The 19,040-nt window shown below is 30.0% G+C and overlaps 2 protein-coding genes across 2 annotated transcripts; one reads left to right on the top strand and one right to left on the bottom strand.

Moving 5' to 3' along the window:
• The first annotated feature begins 2,661 nt into the window (after positions 1-2,661).
• On the top strand, positions 2,662-3,300 carry LOC134835352 (odorant receptor 49b-like). Its single transcript, XM_063850229.1, has 2 exons — positions 2,662-3,171; positions 3,229-3,300. The coding sequence occupies exons 1-2, from the start codon at positions 2,662-2,664 to the stop codon at positions 3,298-3,300; spliced, it is 582 nt and encodes a 193-aa protein (XP_063706299.1).
• Positions 3,301-5,039: 1,739 nt separating this feature from the next.
• LOC134835351 (uncharacterized) lies at positions 5,040-8,331 on the bottom strand. The gene is made up of 2 exons (XM_063850227.1): positions 8,129-8,331; positions 5,040-8,067 (listed from the first exon to the last, which is right to left on the bottom strand). Exons 1-2 carry the CDS (start codon positions 8,329-8,331, stop codon positions 5,229-5,231), a joined length of 3,042 nt encoding a protein of 1,013 aa, XP_063706297.1. The 3' UTR covers positions 5,040-5,228.
• Positions 8,332-19,040: the final 10,709 nt, after the last annotated feature.

Below are 19,040 nucleotides of genomic sequence, written 5' to 3'. Positions count from 1 at the left end.
AAAAAGAAGCTTTTTTCTTGATGTTGATGTTTTGGCGATGATAACGGCGACAAGGACTCGACATTTTCCTGACTTTGTCGCCATCGATTTAGTATCAAATATGACGGTGGAGGGGATACATTGGTGGCGGTAACATGCGATTGATGAATATGATGGTGATGCAAGGGAGATGTTTGGGTCAATACATTTGCCTGATTTTCCTTCTCGACTTCCAAAACGGCGACCGGCTGATGAGGCAGCAGACGTTGTGGTGGTTTTACGACGTCCAAAGTGTCGAAATCGGAACTTTGTAATAACGCGTCTTCGTCGTTTTTTCTTTTCGGTTGTTGTGATTGGTGCTGCGCCAACAACGCCACCACGGTCGGCTGGCTCAAAGGTAAATCGACTGCTTCCGGACTTGTTGAGGTATCGCGGAGACTTTGAGTCACTAACTCGTTTTGATGATACTGAGGTCGGAGATTTAAGACTGTATTTTGTGGTATCACTTCGGCAGTCACTATATGTGTTGGACTCTGATTGATTAAAGTCTTCGTCTCTGTCGGCTGTGCTGGCTGATGATGTTCTACTTGGTGGTCTTTCGTTGACTGCAGCGCAGCTGACGTGAGCGTTAGTGGCAATATCGGTGCCAGGTTGATCACGTTTGTCAATTAATTTTCGCTTTGCTATACTAAATGGCGTCCGAATTAAAGCATGTACAAAATGATTGAAAGTCTTTTTCATGCTCTTGATAAAGCAGTTAACATTTCTATCGAATTCATTTTACTTTGAGTTTATTTATTTATTTTTTGTTTTAGCACTAAATTTTTATCGCACTGTTTTTAATTCCTTTATGTATGAAAAAAACCTATTGCATAAATAAAAATAAAATGACGTGTTCTCAATATCCAAAGATAAAAATATGGGTAAATTCATTAAACCGTAAAATTAGATTAAAACGCAATTTTCACCTGTTGAAAAGGTATACACGAAAAAAACCACCATAATTTTTTTTCATCAATTAAAGCTTTTTCCCTACATTAAAAGTATTTTGGCTAACGAAAAATAAACTGTAATCAAAGGTTTTGCTGAAATGATTTCACCGCTTTAATTTTTTTCGCTTTGCATAAAAAGTGATTATATTTTTGAAAATTATTATCGGTGAAAGAACGGGAGAATAATTACAGTGAACTTTATATAATTAAATTAAAATTCTATCTGTCCTGTAAAATTTTAGAATGCTCGTGTACATGTAATGTTTGTGTAAAAGTTCTCCAGGTAAAATTTAAAACTTTAAAATACTATTTGAGATTAATTGTGGTCATTTGGATATTACACTTGTCTTCACTTTGGTTTTTTTTATACATAAAATTATCATTTAAATTGAAATTAAATTTATATTGAATGTTTTTATGCTTTTTCAAATATTTATTTTTTTTTTGAAAATCACTAATTTTTTGGTTACAATTATTTCGGGAATTCAGTGAGTTTTTTCATTTGAACAATTATAAAAATAAAAAACTTGATTTACTTTATTTACTTATCAAAAAATGACTATTTTTTACTGATATAAAGTGAAAAAATTACATATTAAAAATGACGTTATTCTATCTGACTGGTTAGAAGTGTAGTAGAAGCACTAAACTAAATTTCTGATTTTCTCATATTTTGACAGTTTATCGAATGCAAAAAGGAAAATTTTTCCAAGTGATTGTAATAGATTTGTGCGCGCATGCGTTCGACAAGAAACTGTGCGTTTGTTATTGTTTCATGTGAAGTGTCATGATAAGAGCCTTTTGCAGTTTTAAGTCATATGTTTGGTGTACGACAATGTACCGATGTAAATAAAAAGTTTAAAAACAGATGATTTTTGTGAGAAGTAGTAGATTGGTCATATGATCAATTTTGTTCTAGAATAGACATGTAAAAAACGAGGGCTTTGAAATGCTTTTCCGTTTAAATTTTTCTAATAGTTTTTCATTGTACCTAATTTATTTTTCTTATAAATTTTGAATGATAGCTTCTTGTGTGTTCATTATTTTTTTGTCTATAAAAGTTTGAAACACGGAACTTTTTGCATCAGTTTCGAAAGTGATCATGGAAGTGTTAAAGCAAATTGATTATTTGCAAAAATATTTTAATTTCCTATTTAAAGCCACTGGCCTTGAATTAACAAATCATAAATGGAAATTCGGTTGGACATATTTAATTGAACTTATATTGCCAATATTCGGTTCTGTATTTTACTTTTATAACTTGAACTTATTTTGGGACGATTTTGAATACGTGTGTTACAGCACAATAATTGCAGCTCCTTTGGTTGGTGGCGTATTTCGTCTAATTTTTTGGCCTGTGAATAGAAAAACTGTGGAATTCTTATACAATGGATACTTCGAGTTTTGTCATAAGTTCAACAAGACATCGAAGCAAAAAAAAGTCATCCTGAAATACGTTATATTTTTAAATGTGCTCAACATGATTCTACTAGTGACATTTTTAACTGTGGCTTTCCTTATGTTTTGTTCTCCTATATTGGTTTACGTATTTCTTGGTGAATCTATGGCACTGCCTTTGCCACTATACATATCAGGGATCGACTTCAAATCTCACCCTGGATATGAACTTAACTATTTGTGGCACTTGGCTGCACTTTATGAAACAGTTTTTGTTTTTTCATTGATTCAAATGTTGACGTTACTATTTGTTGGCGCTTCGACACTACAAGTTGAAATATTACGCACAGAGGTCCAACAATTAGAGCAACTCATATTGCTCAACATGCAGGACAATGAAAAAACAGTCAAAAAACATTTTGCCAAAATCATTGACTTGCATAATGATGTTATAGAGTATGCTAGTAATGCTGAATATATGCTAAGCTTTCAGTATTTCCTCGATGTAACAACTCTGACGGTGCTAGTTGTCATTGCTTTGTTCTACGCACGTTTGGCCAACTGGATTCCTGGATATGTTCTAGCTGTTGTTGTACTATTTGCTGCCCTATTGAATTATGGACTTGGAGAATTAAACAGCATACAGTTGCACAAACTACAAAATGATATTTACAATGTTTCGTGGTTTCGCATGAGTATTGGAATGCAAAAGATGCTTTTAATATTTTTGCAAAAAAGTTCAACAAATACGTTTTTCACTTGTGGTGGTTTAAGACCTATCAACGTCGATCTCTTTGCATCGGTAAGTTTACAGTATTAAAAATATTACACTAAACTTATTTTTTTCTTTAAATTCTAGTTCTGCAACTCTGTTTATTCTTATTTGATAATTATTGACAATATGCAAGCCAAAATTGGAATTAAAGCATAAGAGAGAAAAAAAACACACAATCAACCATTTTTTAGTGTAAAATTTATTAATTTCATGAATTAAAGGATTAAAATTTAAACTTGTGTTCCATGTCTTTCAAAATAAGTAAGTATGAGTACACTCTGTTGGCAAACTAAAAATACATATATCGAAATGTAGTTTTTATACTATTAGAAACATTTAAGAGTTATTTTTCTTACCGACGCAAATAAATCTACATTGATTGGTCGTAATCCTCCACACGTGAAAAATGTTGTTTTCTGTGTTTTTTGCAGCAAAACTATCATATTTTTTTGCATTTTTAAATCCATTTGATACCACGAAATGTTATAAATTGCTTGGTTAAATTTTTCTAATTGAATGCAATTTAGTTCCCCAAGAGCGTAGTTCAAAAAAGCTCCAACAAGGACAAATATTGCAACAAAATATCCAGGAATCCAATTAGCTAGTCGTGCATAAAATAGTGCTATGACAACTAATGTTGTCAAAGTAGTGACATCCAGAAGATATTGATAAGTTAGCACATTTTCACCACAATCTGCATATTTTATGACATCATTATGAAATTTGATTATTTCTGCAAATTTTTCTTTGATTTGTTTCGTCATGGCATTGTTGACATCCAGTAAAATAAGCTGTTCCAATTCATTGACTTTCGTACGAAGTACTTCTATTTGCATTGTAGAAGAACCAATAAAAAGCAATGTTAATACTTGTATGATGCCAAAACACGCAACCACTTCATAGATAGCATAGATATGTAATATGTAATTGAAATCGTAACCAGGATGAGAATCGAACTCCAAAAATATTATATAGATCGGTATTGGTAGCACCATACTTTCTCCAGTAAAAATGTATAAAAATACGGGAGTCAAAAGTGTTACACATCCCATAATAAATATAAAGATGAAAAGCAGCAGCATGAAAAAGTTCAAACAAATAATGTACTTATTGATGACTTTTCCTTCTTTAGATGATTTCGAGTATCGCTTACAGAACTCAATGTGATTGTAGTACAACATCATTATTTCGCCTTGTTTCCTTGGCCAATGTACCAAACGAAAAGCACCTCCTATGAGAGGAGCTATGATGATAGTGCTGTAACAAGCAAATTCAAAATCACCCCAGAATTTTCTCAAGTTGTAAACGTAGCACAGTGCAATAAAAGTACAAATTGACAAATTGAAATTCGGCCAAACTCGATCGATCCATTTTTCTTCTAGAATTCTAAAGCCACATTTTCTACCGAGTATAATAAATGTGTTGTGTAAAAAGTCATGTCGAGCGAAACGGTCCATCTCAAGTGACTTTTGTTGAGTGACTGTTTAAATTTAATATGTCACTAAGTAGAAACATTAAATATACAATTAAACAAAATTAAATTTAAAAACTTTTTGAGAAATCTTTATTAATATCAAAATAGTTTATGAAAAATTGTATAAAATAATTATTTACACAAAAAGAAATTTGTAAATCGATACTTTCCTGAATTATTTATAATGCAATAGAACAAAAATCATCATTTTTTATTTTAAATTTATTCAAATACTTTTCTTATAAATATCTATGCCTAAAATACATTTACAATGACAATCATATTTTTTTTTTACAATTTATTGAATAGATAAATATGGTAAATGGTTTATGAGTTTTCGTTTAGAAAAAAAAATCTATCTTATCTTAAAACAAAATGATCTATTTTCATAAGTCAAACAATGTAATGTGTACATAATAATTGTTGGTAAAATAATAATAATTTACTAAATAAGTAATTACATATTTTATATTAAAAGAAATTTTGAGCGGTTTTAGAGTATTCAAGCAAGAAATATAAATTTATATGTACTTTATCACAACATCAGTAAGATAATTTTGGAAAAGACAGAAAAAAGAAAGCAAACATTTCGTTCAGATTAGCATGGCTATTATCTTTTCACTGGTGGCAAAAAGTAGACATGAGCTTGATCCCCTGGTAATTTATATTGTATCAACTGTGGATCGCGTTGATATTTTCCAGAGACGGTGCTATGTTGAGCTATATCTGCTGGATTGTAGCTTGGAATGAATTCACTATCGGGATTAATTTCAGGTAATGGGTGTCTATAATTGACATGTATATCACTATCAAGCGTAATTGGTTGTTGATGACCATTCGTTGGCTCACGATAATGATGATGAAGCTGTGAGTGTTGTCTTAGTGGAGTATGAGGACGAGGTCTTGAGGAAGGACTTTGTGTTTGATAAGGTCTTGCTGAAGAACCTTTGATGCGATAAACAATGTATGTTTGGTTTCCAATCACAACGCGTTCTAGTGGCTTACGAGCATCATAATATATTTGTTGTGTCACTTCCTCTTGATGTGGTCTCGTTTTTGTGTGATATTGCTCATGAGGTTGCTGGTAATATTGCTTGAAGCGTGATGATTGTTGCTGATTATTTTTATTACTATTAAAGTTACTATGTGGAATGGCGCCCGTTTGTGGGATTAATTCGCGTAAAATCTGTTTCTCAATGGAGACAATGGCTGCATGAGGATTTTGCGTGGAGCTCTGGTGATATTTTGGCACATAATATGGAATACGTGTCGATGGATAAACGGGAAATTCGGTTGTTGCATCACTGTGTGAGTCGTATAATGTTTGAGTAATAGTATGACCACGACCAGCTTTAGGCTTTTTGGATTTGACAGAATAAGGTGATAGGATAGTTGTACTAGGATAAAATGCTGGTGCATCAGTCACTGCTTCGCTAAAGTAACCTTGATAGTTCGGTATGATTGGTTTAAATCCATAGTTATCGTTGTTATTCTGTGTGCCAAAGGAGTATTCATACACCGGTCGAGAAGTAGATGAAGTCAACTTTGAGGACGGTGTTGTAGTTTTGTAAAACTTCAAAGTTTGTTTAATTGTTTCAATTTCATCTTCAAATGATTTAATTTGCGATTGTTTTGAGGGAAGGAACTGTATGTTACTTATTGGAACAAAGTCATAATTTTCTGTAGTTGGTCGACCATTGTTTCTGATCTCCGGCTTTGGAGTAATGTAGACAAATTTATCGAATTCATGTGACTGAACAGGTAAGTAAGTGTTTGCAGGAAGCGGCTTTTTCGTTGATGTAGTTGTACTGGAGTCATAATTGATAGGTTTTCGCACGATTTCTTTGTAAGTCATGGTACGTCCATTTGTTTTTGGTCGTTTTGTGGTTGAAGAAGGCTCGGTTGCCTCGAAGTAGTTGTAATATACAGTTGTAGGTTTGATTGTTGTCGTTGTGGAATGTTGAATGGGTGTACTAGTTGGTTTGACATAATTAAACCGGTCAAAGTCTTTGATCGGATCAATTGGGCCTCGAACTTTAGCCTTTGTGACTTCTACACTCACAGGCTTTGGCTTAAGAACAGTACGACCTGTACTAGTTTTTCCTGAAGGTACAGTCGGTCGAAGAGTGGTGGTGTAAAGTTTTGTGCGGCCATTTATTTTCTGCAGTCGAGTAATTACATCTTGTGTCGTCTTGCCAGGCTTTTTAGGCTTTGTATCGTTTAATCGAGTGAAAAAGTCTGGAGGAGGAGGAAGCACTATTCCAGGAACTAGAGGGCCAGGAGGCACTATATTGCTATAATTGCTTTTATAGACAAAACTATATGGAGGCGGATAATACAAGGAAGGATCATCTTCGTCAAATTCAGTCATATTATTAGGGTCAATGTTTGGCCCAAAGGGTGGACCAAATGGTGGGGCGGGAAAATTAATAAATGGATTAATAAACGTTTGATTAGGATTCACTAAAGAGTGTAGCAATGGAGGTGGTATGAATGTGTTAGTTAAGTTTTCTGGAGGAGGGAGAGGAAATGGAAAATTCTTAAAATAAGGTTCAGCCTGAGGAAGGCCATTAGGTGCCAGAAGATTAATGGATTCATTCGTGAATGGATTAAAAACGGGAAACGGGTTATTTCCGAGAAACTGCACAGGTCCATCTTCATCTAATTGAATCGGAAAAGGAGGGGGCACTTTTGGGTTGGTGGGAATTTTTACCGGCCTCTTTTCAGATTTATATCCATCGATTGGAATCCATGGTTCATCGTCTGTTTTGGAATTCAAATCACCTCCTTTTAAGACCAATAAAGAATTTTCTGCCAACCAAATATCCTCTTGTTGTAAGCCTCCCAATGTATTTTTGTTGTCGTTGGCTGTTTCAGAGTTTGTGGCATAACTTATGATTCCTGGCCTCTTTGGTGTTTCTTGAAACAACTCATTTTGTATTAAACCATATTTTCCTTCCTTCACTTGATCAGATAATGTCTTTTTACTATCGTCATCCTTACTATCACTTACAGGACTTTCCTTGCCATTCCCAGCACTCAAAGGCAGAAAATCAGGATCGGCTTCATCGTCATCGTAATCATTCAGTGTATTTACTTTACCACTCCATCGCGTTTCTTCGTTTGATTCCTCATTCTTACTTTGTACGTTTTGATCGGAAAATTTATCACTTTTTGTTCTAGATCTTGGAGTTGAATTAGGAGCTAGAGTGGTTTTCGCTAATCCTGCAAAACGGGGTCTATATGTTGTTAACCTAATATTTGAGCTACTTTTATTGTCTCGTAACCTACTTAGGTTACTAGTTAAATTATTTCTATTACCACTACTACTATCAGTACTAAATTTATTAAATGTTTTATTGACTAGGCTATTACTAAACTTAAAACTACTTTCGGGAATGTTATCCGATATTCCAGATCTTTGTTTTTGTAATGATGAAACCAGTTTTCTAAAATACAGATAAATGAAAATCGAATTAATGAGAATTGAAGAAAAAAGCATTAACTCACGTTCGATTCCTCGATAGTCGTGCTGATTCAAAATGATCTACCATGTATTTCTGTTCATTAGAGGAGACGTCTTCCGCTGAATCTGTTTGCTCTTCTCTAGTTATCTGTCTACCAAATGCTGTCGTTGACGTCGTGATTATGCCAAAAAGACATAAGATGATGAGCGTTGGTCTCATCTGGATGACGTTTTTGAAAATCCACATTTACAGTTTGAACAATACCTGCAATTAAAAACAAAAGACAAAATTATTTTTTTTTTCTAGAAGTATAGCTACTCGAACGTGTTTTCATTTATCTTAATTCTCAATCATATGATCATGCATCACCAAGGCACATGTTTCAATCGGCAATACTTTGATGTAAAGAGAAAAAAAAACGTGAATTAAGAAGCTGACTATTAAGCGCGTGCCATACTTAATTTATTACTTTTTCAAATTTGCTTTGTTTTGTTTCTCTATTTTTCTCCCTCAGCTAAAATACTGTAACAACTAACAATAACGGCGTCAAATAAGGTTACTACACCACTATTGTTATTGATCGTGCTTATTCAGTGTAATGTGCAAAGCCACTCGAAAAAATAAATGACCAATAATGGAAGGCTTTAAGCGACAAAATATATGAAAACTACCTACATTTTAGTTTTTATACTAAAAAATAAAAAAAAAAATACTTAAGGTAAAGTAGAAACTATCTTTGATTTGTAAACTAAATCTCATATGCAGTCCAAACAGAACACACAAAAAATCATTAAATCTGATCCTTGAAATAACTCAGGTGCATGCAAAAATAGGTACTTGAATTACAACACTTGCACGTTTTTTTCAATTCCACATGAATGAGCAGGGCGTTGTCTCTTTCCCTTCTACCACAATTCGCTGTCTAGCGATTGTATCAAATGAAGTCTTTTTTCTTTAGTTCCATGCCAAATAAATGCATTTAATTGCACTTTTTATTTATGTTAAAAATGCTTTATTTTAAATTTGAACCACTTATTGAGCCCAACTATTATTTGGATTGCATTGGACATTTCTAATGTTACCGTTGCAAAACAATGCAATTTCAGCCTTTTTTACGGCACATTGATATTAATTTTGCTTTATAGCAGTGGTGAAATCAAATTGTCTGTGTGGGGGGACTTGGTTGTACTATGCTATTGTATATTTTGATATACATTATTTTACAAGACTAAAAAAGGAAAATATATATGGAACAACACGATCCAAATAGCACGGTTAGCAATTTGCGCAAGAGGTGTTAATGTGATAACTTGCTTGTTGTTTTAGAAAACCATTTTGTTTGGTTTTTGAAAATATTTTATTTGTTTAATCTTATTTTAACAATGAAAACAATTGATCAGACATTCAATTTTAGTGCAGTGATTCAATGTTTTTTTTTAATATGTCTTTCAATTTACATCCTTCTTAAGCCAACGTTTATATTTTCTTCTTTCTTAATGACCATTGTCAAACAGAATTTTAACTTTTGGGAACAAAATTATTTATATACAAGTTACAACTTATGACATAGAAACAAAATACGGATACAAAATTTGCAATAAGTCTATTTTATACAAGATTAAAAAACGCGTTCCAAATAATAAACATGTGCATGTGTGGCACAGGTCATGTTTAGTCTAAAGGTATAAACTATTTACCGTATAATTTGCAAGTTGTGATCAAAAGTAGAGCATGCCTAAACTGCAGTAACAGTCATAGACAAAATATTTATTTTATTATTAGTATTGGTCAATGCTCTTGTATATTTTTTTGTTTTTGTTATAATAACATTTAGTAGAATTAGATTATTGTAATAAATATTTCAGTCTCAAATAAGAATATGACCCCACCCAAGATAAGTATATTAAGGCTATTAATGGAAATAAAATAACTGTTGTCTAAGTTTTGTCATGTTGGACTTAAACAGATAAGAAAATCAATTTAAAAGTTACAATTATGTTCTCTTTTAAAATTCAAACTAAAAATAATATTTCTTATCAAAAATTTTAATTAAAACTTTAGCAAATAAATCATACCTTTACTTCCATTATATTGACACCAAAAAATATAAGAACTTGAATTTTAAACAGTATTTTTGGACAAAAATAATTAAACTGTTTTTAACGACCAGGCGCGGCGTTTCATATTTTTCATTCCGCTATACACAGAGCTTTTCAATGACAAAGGTGTGGCTATACCTGCTTGAAACAGATCATGTGTGATAATTATTGTTATTTTACTTTTCCTATTTCGCAATTTCATACAAGCATTTACACACATGGTCAATAGATGCATTCAAGATTTTTAGATTACACGACTCATTCAAAGTCAAGTACATATCAATCAAACTGAACACAATACCTAGTAACTAATCCATAAAAAAACAATCAATTTGTATCAGCGAAACGAATAATAAATAAAAAGAATTACATTTTTAACACAATTCAAATTTTTGACGAAAAAATTTGATGGAATTCCGCAAAAAATTATTAAATTTATTTTTATTATGTGTAGGCAGTATGAGTTAAAGCAAAGGCTTTTTAAAATAATAATTTGTATGTTTCCTTTTTACGAATTTTATTGAGGTTGTTGCTAATAAATCTGATTAACTTTATGCGATTTCCTCTTGCATGATATATGATAGTTTCAGGTTAAAAATATTTTGAGCTAAAATTTGCAAAGTTATTCAAAGCTTTTGTTAATCTTCATTTTGCCTTTTATGTTTAACTTTAATCTTAAAAATCAAATATTTTATGACTATCTTACGGTAATTTTCTGCACTAGAGGACTGAAAAGTTAACCAATTTGGTCAGTTTTTTATTTGTCTTCTCGATGTATGTTATATATTACATAAAACATGACCAACCTGATAAACAATTATTATTTTATTTTTCCGATATACATATTTTTTAAAAACTCTTATAAAATATACAGATCAATCGTTTCTCTTATACCAATATTTATTGCTATAATACTCAAACTTGTGTAGCAAAATATATTATAATAAGGCAGAAAAAAATTTGTTCGAATACGGATTGCAGCAAATACGGCAGCTGTTGTTGTATAATAATAATGTAATTTTCCAATAATAAAATATTTTCAAATGCATTTCATATGGGCAAAAATTTTCTGAGGTTATTATTTTGTATAAAAGTTAAACATGAACAGAAAAAAATATAGCAACCGTTATAATAATATTGATTTAATTTGATCAGTTCAAATTAATTATAACGGTTTGTATATAAAATATGGGCAATTATTGCTGCAAACCTGTAAATCAAAGAAGGAAGTAATAAATATTTTAACAAAAATTATAGAAAATTAAAATGCTTGTAGACTTATTGCGCCAAAATTTTGAATATCAATTCTTTTTGTTACTCAGTGGCGCATTCTGGTTGATGAATGAAGATCATGATTCAAAACTTTTAATTTATTTAATGAGAAAAAGCATTGATTATTTGATAAAAAAAAACTATTTGTTCCAATTCAATGTTAACCGTAAATAAAACCTTGAAAGAAATTTGTTTTTTTTATATTAAAAAAATTTCCTGAGTGTCATGCGTCAATTTATTTAACTGTCAATCTTTGAATTTCTTAATGTTGTTTCCTAAAAATAAAGACAGGATGCACACAAAAACGTGCCATTGAAGGAATTGGTAAAAATGTTCAAATTCAATTTAATATATTATTCAATAAAACTTCGGCTCAATTGACTTGTGTCAAACGAACTGCTAAATTGCCACCAGCATTGACATTTTCTTTACTGATTTTGACAGCTAATTCGTGCATTACATTGCAAAAGCAAATACACTGAGATATCTGTGGAAGCAAAAAAAAAAACAAAGTTGCGGATTGAAATTATTTTTTTTTGTTTCAAATTCAGTTTCAGCTTTTTTTCTGTTAGCTCAAAAAAATAATTTTGACAATCCTATTGATTTTGACCTTGACTTTTTGCTTATTTCGTTCAATTACATCACAAAAAGTCTTTGCGTAAATTAAATTAAACGACCAATTTCATCGAATAATTATTATCATTATGAAACTTTATTAAAGAAGAAAAACATATTGACCTTTCATATGTAGAAGTTGATCTTCATTATTTTTTTACGGAGTTTTTACCTACTAGTTTTCGGACCTGTTTGGAAGCTCTGTTATTTGAAACAAATCATACAAATTTAGTTTGACCTTTGTATAGATACCTAATTTATCTATTAAATTACATTTTGATTGTTTTGTGTTCCACTTGTAAAACCAGTAAATTACTTATTATACGAATCGTATTTGACCACTGCATTGATTAATCAATAAATAAGACATTATTAAAATGATGCGACGTGTTGCAAATAATATCTCTATTTTTTGTTGACAAAAAGAAAGTATTGTGTGATTTGAAAGTGAAACAAAATAACAAGGGAAATTTTAATTTTGGCAAACAATATCAATGATAAATTGTGGTACGCATGTAAAATTACCAAATATGAGTGAAATAAAACAAATAAAAATTCAAGTCAGGGATTTTTGTATTTCAAATATGTTAAAAATTGAGTTAATTTATTTTCTAGCTTCAACTATGAAGTTTAACATTTACAAAACAACGACTTACTACTAATGCATAAAAAAGAGAAGATGCACCTGTGTTGGCATTGTTTTGTGTGTAAACATGCATATAAATTTATGATGAGTTCATTAGCACACGAAACAAACAAACAAACAATAACTTTCAATGGCACGGGAAAAAGTACAAGTTTATGTGAGCGCTGAGTAATAAAAAGAAATTTACTTTCCTTTGGAAGACAGTTCTTGTCATGTACTGTGGTGATAATGTGCTTGAAAAATAATGACAATGAATTTTTCTTTTTATATTATGACGGTGATATAAGAGATTTCAATTGATAAAAATAAGTAAAAGCGACGAACCTCATTGTTTATAGCTATTTTTTGTATCATAGCACAATAATATTTTGTTGTAATTAATTTTTGTGATAATTTAATAATTTTTTTTTTCAAGATTTTACCATTCATTTGGCCATTTTAATTTCAAGTGTGAGAGAGAGAAATTTTTTTATAGTAATTGTTGAGTTTTGTGTAATGTCAATTTTCCCTTGTACCATTTTTACGTTAAAAAAACTTACTATATTATTTAAGATCCAAACTAATGAATTACATAGACACAATTGTCATAAATATGTATGTTTTGAAGATTGAAATAAATTAATAAATCTGTATTAATTTGTTGTTGTACGGTTAAAACAAATATTTGAATTACAAAACGCATGTGTAGCATAACACATAATAATATGTTTGATTCAGTCTCATACCGGCGATACAATTTGCTTATTTAAAAATTACATAAACTTTTGCATTGCACCTTTTTTGTATTTTAGAAAAAAAATGAACTACAAGAGTAAAGACCACAAAAGTGAAATTAAAAAACATTAAACGGTAGTTTTCGGCCAAATCGAATTTTTATTATGTATATGTTCAAAACTATTATAAATTGGCAAATTTTTTTAGTAACAATCAGGCAACCGTTTCTGGGCATTCGTTTTACTAAAGAGATATTTTATTGGATTTGTACGCTCGGCTACATCAAAATACATTCTACGATAAAAATTACACTGTTAGTTTTTAAAGTGTGTAATAAAAGTTATAATTTAAATGCATTCCAACGTTTTTTTTTCTGGCGTAAAAATATTGAAAATACGATGGCGTATGGTCAATACTTTATTACACTACAGGTGTCGTATGTGTTTTGGCATGGTTTGAATTGATTTTCTATTAAGGCAATCAGAAACAGGTTACTAATGCATGTTTTCGTGCAATTTAGAGTAATACAATTGATTTTTTTTTGCAAACTATATCTTGAAAATAAAATAGAGAAAAAAATGGTTCAAGGACCTAACTTTGGAAAACTTTCCAATCCTATTTTGACATTGTAATATCTCAACTAAGTACACAACAAAACCATTATTAGTTCACTTAACAAACTATAACAAATTGTCAAAGCAACACAATGTCATGAATAAATTCATGCAACAATACAAACAAAAATTACACGAAAGTGAAGACAAGAGACATGATTTTCGTTGTTTGTTACAAATGTTTAATTTGGCGTTGAATTACGTGAAATGTTCACACGTGATCAAATTTTTATCTTGCTATGAAACTTTTCTACCATATCTTGCTCTCACAAAGAAACGTGGAGGAAACAAAGAAAGTCATGACCATGAGAGAATAATTTTGTGTACTGTGGTTATAATTTAGTAATAAAAAAAATAATTTTGCTGTTCATAGAAGGTCATTTCACTTTCATTAATTTGCAAAAAAAATATGGAACCGAATTACATAAAAACTTCTCATAAAAAAATTTTTTTCTTATGTCAGCAACCATTTGGTCAATACTAGAAGTTTAGTCACTGCCTATGAACAGAAGTCCATCTAGTAAACCTACATAACACTCCACGATTTATTAGAAATTTGATGTCACGAATGTATGTATAACAATTGCAAAAATCAACTTCTTCCTACTGTAATAAAATTTATGTAAATAAACAAAAGGGTGTTTACCAAATGGGCATTAGAAATTTTTTCAAAGATGTGTCACTTAAACATTTCAAGTTCATTTAAACAATGTTTGACAAAAAAAAACTATTGAATTAATAACACTTGAACACCATTTGAGGGCAAAAACAATGAGATTTCTTTCCACGATAAATAACTATATACATATGTGAATGTATTTTATTTGTATGTAAAAATGCAATGAACAAACAAACAGATGTACTTTATATTAAGTTTCCATTAAAAATGACAACAAAACAAAAGATATTGGTGTGAAAATATGTTTCAAATATTCGTTTTGTTCCTTTTACTAGCACTTATGCTACATATCCAGGAAATAATGCTAAAAATGTTTCTCATTCATCCATTTATGATTATCTTATTTTTTTTTTGTGGACAAATCGTTTACACATAATTTCGATGTAGAGATTCAGGAAATAATAAATTTCAAACAAATTCGATTTGAATAAAACAAATAAAGTAATTGCTTGTATGAATGTGCCAAAACTAGATCGACCAGATGTAAGAGAACAATGCACGTATGCGCGTATCTAAATATCACTGCAGGCGATATCTTATTGTAGCCTCTTTTACAAGTGGCTATCTCATATTAAATTTGGCTGTGAAGGTCATCAGATATTTCGGACAAATATTGAGAAATGATATATTCATAGCCGGTCAATACACTGTTTAACCATACATTTTTCTATACAGCTTAAAAATAATAAAAGAAATATATTTAAAATAACAAAGAACATTTCATTATCACATTTCAATCACGGAAAGTCTTTTTTTTTAAATTTATTGGAAACTATATGTTGATGGTTTAAGAGATAATTATTGATTATTATTGACTGTAAATAAATCAGCTCAGAAACACACAAAGAAGCGTGTAATGAATCAAGGAGCACTTACATTTCAATGTCAATGCTAGATGAGGTACCCTGTAATTGTTTTGGCCAAAAATTGAAAAAAAAATTACTAAATTCCTTTAAAATGGTTTGCTGTACAATAATTTCAGAAACATAAATTATCGAAATAAATAATTCAATTAAAATAAAAATGAAACAGTTGAATAGAACGTGTGCCACATTTATTTATTGGTCTTGTAATATTGCGCCTATGGTATATAAGAAGTGGCGACGAAAACAACGTGAGCGACAAGTAAGCCAATATTTTTTGGGCTTGGCTCAAGAGTTAAATGCATGACTTTTGCAAGACTTAAGAATGTACAAAAAATTATCAAGTAACAGTAATCTTTGTAACGTTTGCATGAGTTGTTTAACTAGAGCAAAAATTAAGACTGTGCACGTTAGTTGACTGTCTTTTTTTATTAGGCAGCAGTTCCAATATTTTTGAATTTGATAGCGCGTTTCTTTAAAATTATTAGAATTCATCAAATTGCAAATTTGTAGCAATAATTTCGATTGTTGTCAAAGATACAAAATTAATAGTAATGTACACTATTGATAAGAAAATATTCTTACAAACTAAATAATAATTTTTATCACATATCTTTTAGTAACAGGCATACTATAATAATAACGTTGAATGAATTAAAAATAATGTAAAACACTATTTGCTCAAATACTTTGTGATTTTTTACACATTTACATAACCTTGAAAAATAATTAAATCGTTAAAAAAATATTTTAACAGTCTGCAATTACATTTTGTATGTACATATATTTTATATCACTAATTTATTTTTTCTTTTTTTACCAAAAATGTGAACATGTCGGTCATTTTGAGATTCTATTATCTTATAAAATTTTGTTTTTGTTGAAAAAATGGTTAAATAATAATTTAAATCCTTTAAACCATTCATTGATTGATTGAATAGCTAGTTTACTCTTTTGAATATGTTTCGCGCGGAAAGTATGCATACAAAAAGCATTAAATGTACATACAATATTAATGGTTTGTTAAATGAAATTTTATCAGATTGCCTTACGCTGTATATAAATCAAAAGAAATGTTATGTAATGCTTCTGTTTAATCGTTTATTTATTTTAATAAAGATTTTCAATTTTTTAGCAACAATAGTTACTTTTGTCATTTTTGTTTTAATACTTGATACCAATAAGACGAAGTCATAAATTCATTCTTTCAAACAGCATGCGCTTATTTTCCTGCGGCGGCATATTCCAAGTTAAAATGTTGCACAACTTGATTTTTTTTAATGCGCTACATTGTATCAACAACCAATCAACTAAAATAATTTTCAGCAGATTTTCAGTTTCACAAAATTGGAATGCAAGGAAAGAAGACTTTTTCAAATGTTAGAAATAAGTGATCAACATATCTTGTATTTAGAACTAAAATATTTTTAGATAGGTAGTGTCTTGAAAAATATTTTGAACACCAACAGTGGTTGTTGTGTAATCATTTATGTTTTTTTTATAACAAAACTTTTTGTTTGCACATTTTACTCTCTTTAAATGTTACAATTCAACAATGGAGAAATTATTACATTATCAATAATTTGATCGACTTAGGGAGTAAAAAGTTGTTGAAACGGTTCGTGCAAAATTTATCAAAAACCTGTCATCAAGTGGCTTTTTTTGTGCATGTACTTATTCCACTTGATGTTGCTTGAGATTTGAGACAATGTACTTGTCTACCAATACAAACTAAAATATGACTAACTTTAAGTGTAATTAAGGCAGTTAGAAACATGACATTTTTTCCACTTTTCATGCGATTACAGCGATATGTCATGTTGTTATGACTGATACAATCGATATAAATTTTCTGTTTATTTGTTTTTCTTAATATGTATTTGCATATAGTATTAAGTATTGGAGTAAATAGACGAGACACTGCAAGATACTTCTGACACATACTTTCGCCTCTATTTAATTTTAACATACATATATCATTGTATCTATGTAAATTTTTTTATGATTTTTTTAATATAATCTAATGATTTTAGGTAGTTTAAAAAAAATAAAATTCTTGCTTTAGTAAATTTTTACTAATTTTTTGTTTCAAAATATATGAAAATATTGTTGCAAAAGAAAATTAATTTTTTCACTTTCTTTGTGAACCAAAATCGTGAAGTGATAAAAATTTAAACTATTAACTTTGGTAATATGATTTTAAATGATCAAGAAAATAAGAAAGATTTGGAAATGGATATGATTTAATTTAATTTATTTATTTATTTTCGAGCTATTAATCGAAATTACAAATACACATAGATGTAAGAACAACTGCAGAAAGAGAAACTTATTAAATTGCGGTTATATGTGTAAATTAAGTATTTATATTTAATAACCTATCAACCGACAATAATCACTTTAAATATATATTCCACCTCTTTTCATTGGTTCTTTGTCTGAATATGATCGTATCTACAATTTACTTCATTTCCTATTTTGTTTTATTTTATTATTTGCAGTCGCACTTATTTCAATCGAGTAAAATTGAAACAAAGTAAAACATATACTGTTAACCTGACGTCAAAAATAATTGATTGTTTTACTTGGCGATACAAAATTACGCACATATCTATCCGGATTATTTACCTCACACGTTCACACTGAGATCACAGGCGGAACCGAACGACCACCTTTCTTGCTATCGTTATATATAATTATTTTCAATTAATCATACGGTTTGATGATTTTATTACATATGAATGTGAGTGATTTTTCTGTGAAAGATTTGACATATCAGATGAAATTTCAGTGGAAAATATGTCATTATTTTATTAGAGTTTGGGTGCGTTGCATGCAACACGACAAACGAACCATTACAATTACCTTGATGATATAAACTTGACTATTTTTTTTGCGTTCAATTATATTTCTTTTGTTGAAAGTATTTAATTATTTTGTTTCAAATTTCTCATTGAATTTAATCTTTTAAAGTTTCACAAAAAAATTCTCAGTTTTATAACACGCCATTACAGGCTCAACTGAATTTGCTTGCACAGTCTTGAAACTAAGTTTTTCTTAAAGATTGGAAAAAACTACTGGACAAAAGTTCTACTTTTATCTTCGTAAGTGTTAGCTGAGCTGAGATATCGAGCTTTGAAGTTTGTATGAAAATGGCCAAATTTTGGTACCCTTCAGCTTCGAGATACGGCATCAACCCATCAGTTTTTTCTAAATATTTTTCATTTTAAGCAATGCACATTGACAAATTATAGCTTGTTGGAAAGGTAATGAAACAAGCAACTTGATTAAAGCTACAGATAGGCTTTGAATGTTAGGCTTTTCAGGCTTTTTAGGCTTTTAAATATTTTTTTTGTAAAAATTTTTCAAAAAAATTATTTTTTTATGATTTTAGACGAAAAATATTAGTTATAAACAAATTTAATTGATGACTTAGACTTTATAGCTGTTTTA

Source organism: Culicoides brevitarsis, chromosome 3, assembly GCF_036172545.1.
Source record: "Culicoides brevitarsis isolate CSIRO-B50_1 chromosome 3, AGI_CSIRO_Cbre_v1, whole genome shotgun sequence".
Lineage (NCBI taxonomy): Eukaryota > Metazoa > Arthropoda > Insecta > Diptera > Ceratopogonidae > Culicoides > Culicoides brevitarsis.
The sequence above is the reverse complement of the archived record's forward strand: the minus strand, read 5'-3'. Positions and strand labels throughout refer to the sequence as shown.

What these genes read in the sequence shown, in the direction of transcription:
- LOC134835352 (XM_063850229.1), top strand. Translation starts at nt 2,662, where the DNA reads ATGTTGACGTTACTATTTGTTGGCGCTTCGACACTACAAGTTGAAATA. An exon ending in ACGTCGATCTCTTTGCATCG is followed by an intron (nt 3,172 to 3,228) that starts GTAAGTTTACAG and finishes TTTAAATTCTAG; the next exon opens with TTCTGCAACTCTGTTTATTC.
- LOC134835351 (XM_063850227.1), bottom strand. Translation starts at nt 8,331, where the DNA reads ATGTGGATTTTCAAAAACGTCATCCAGATGAGACCAACGCTCATCATC. An exon ending in CGACTATCGAGGAATCGAAC is followed by an intron (nt 8,068 to 8,128) that starts GTGAGTTAATGC and finishes TCTGTATTTTAG; the next exon opens with AAAACTGGTTTCATCATTAC.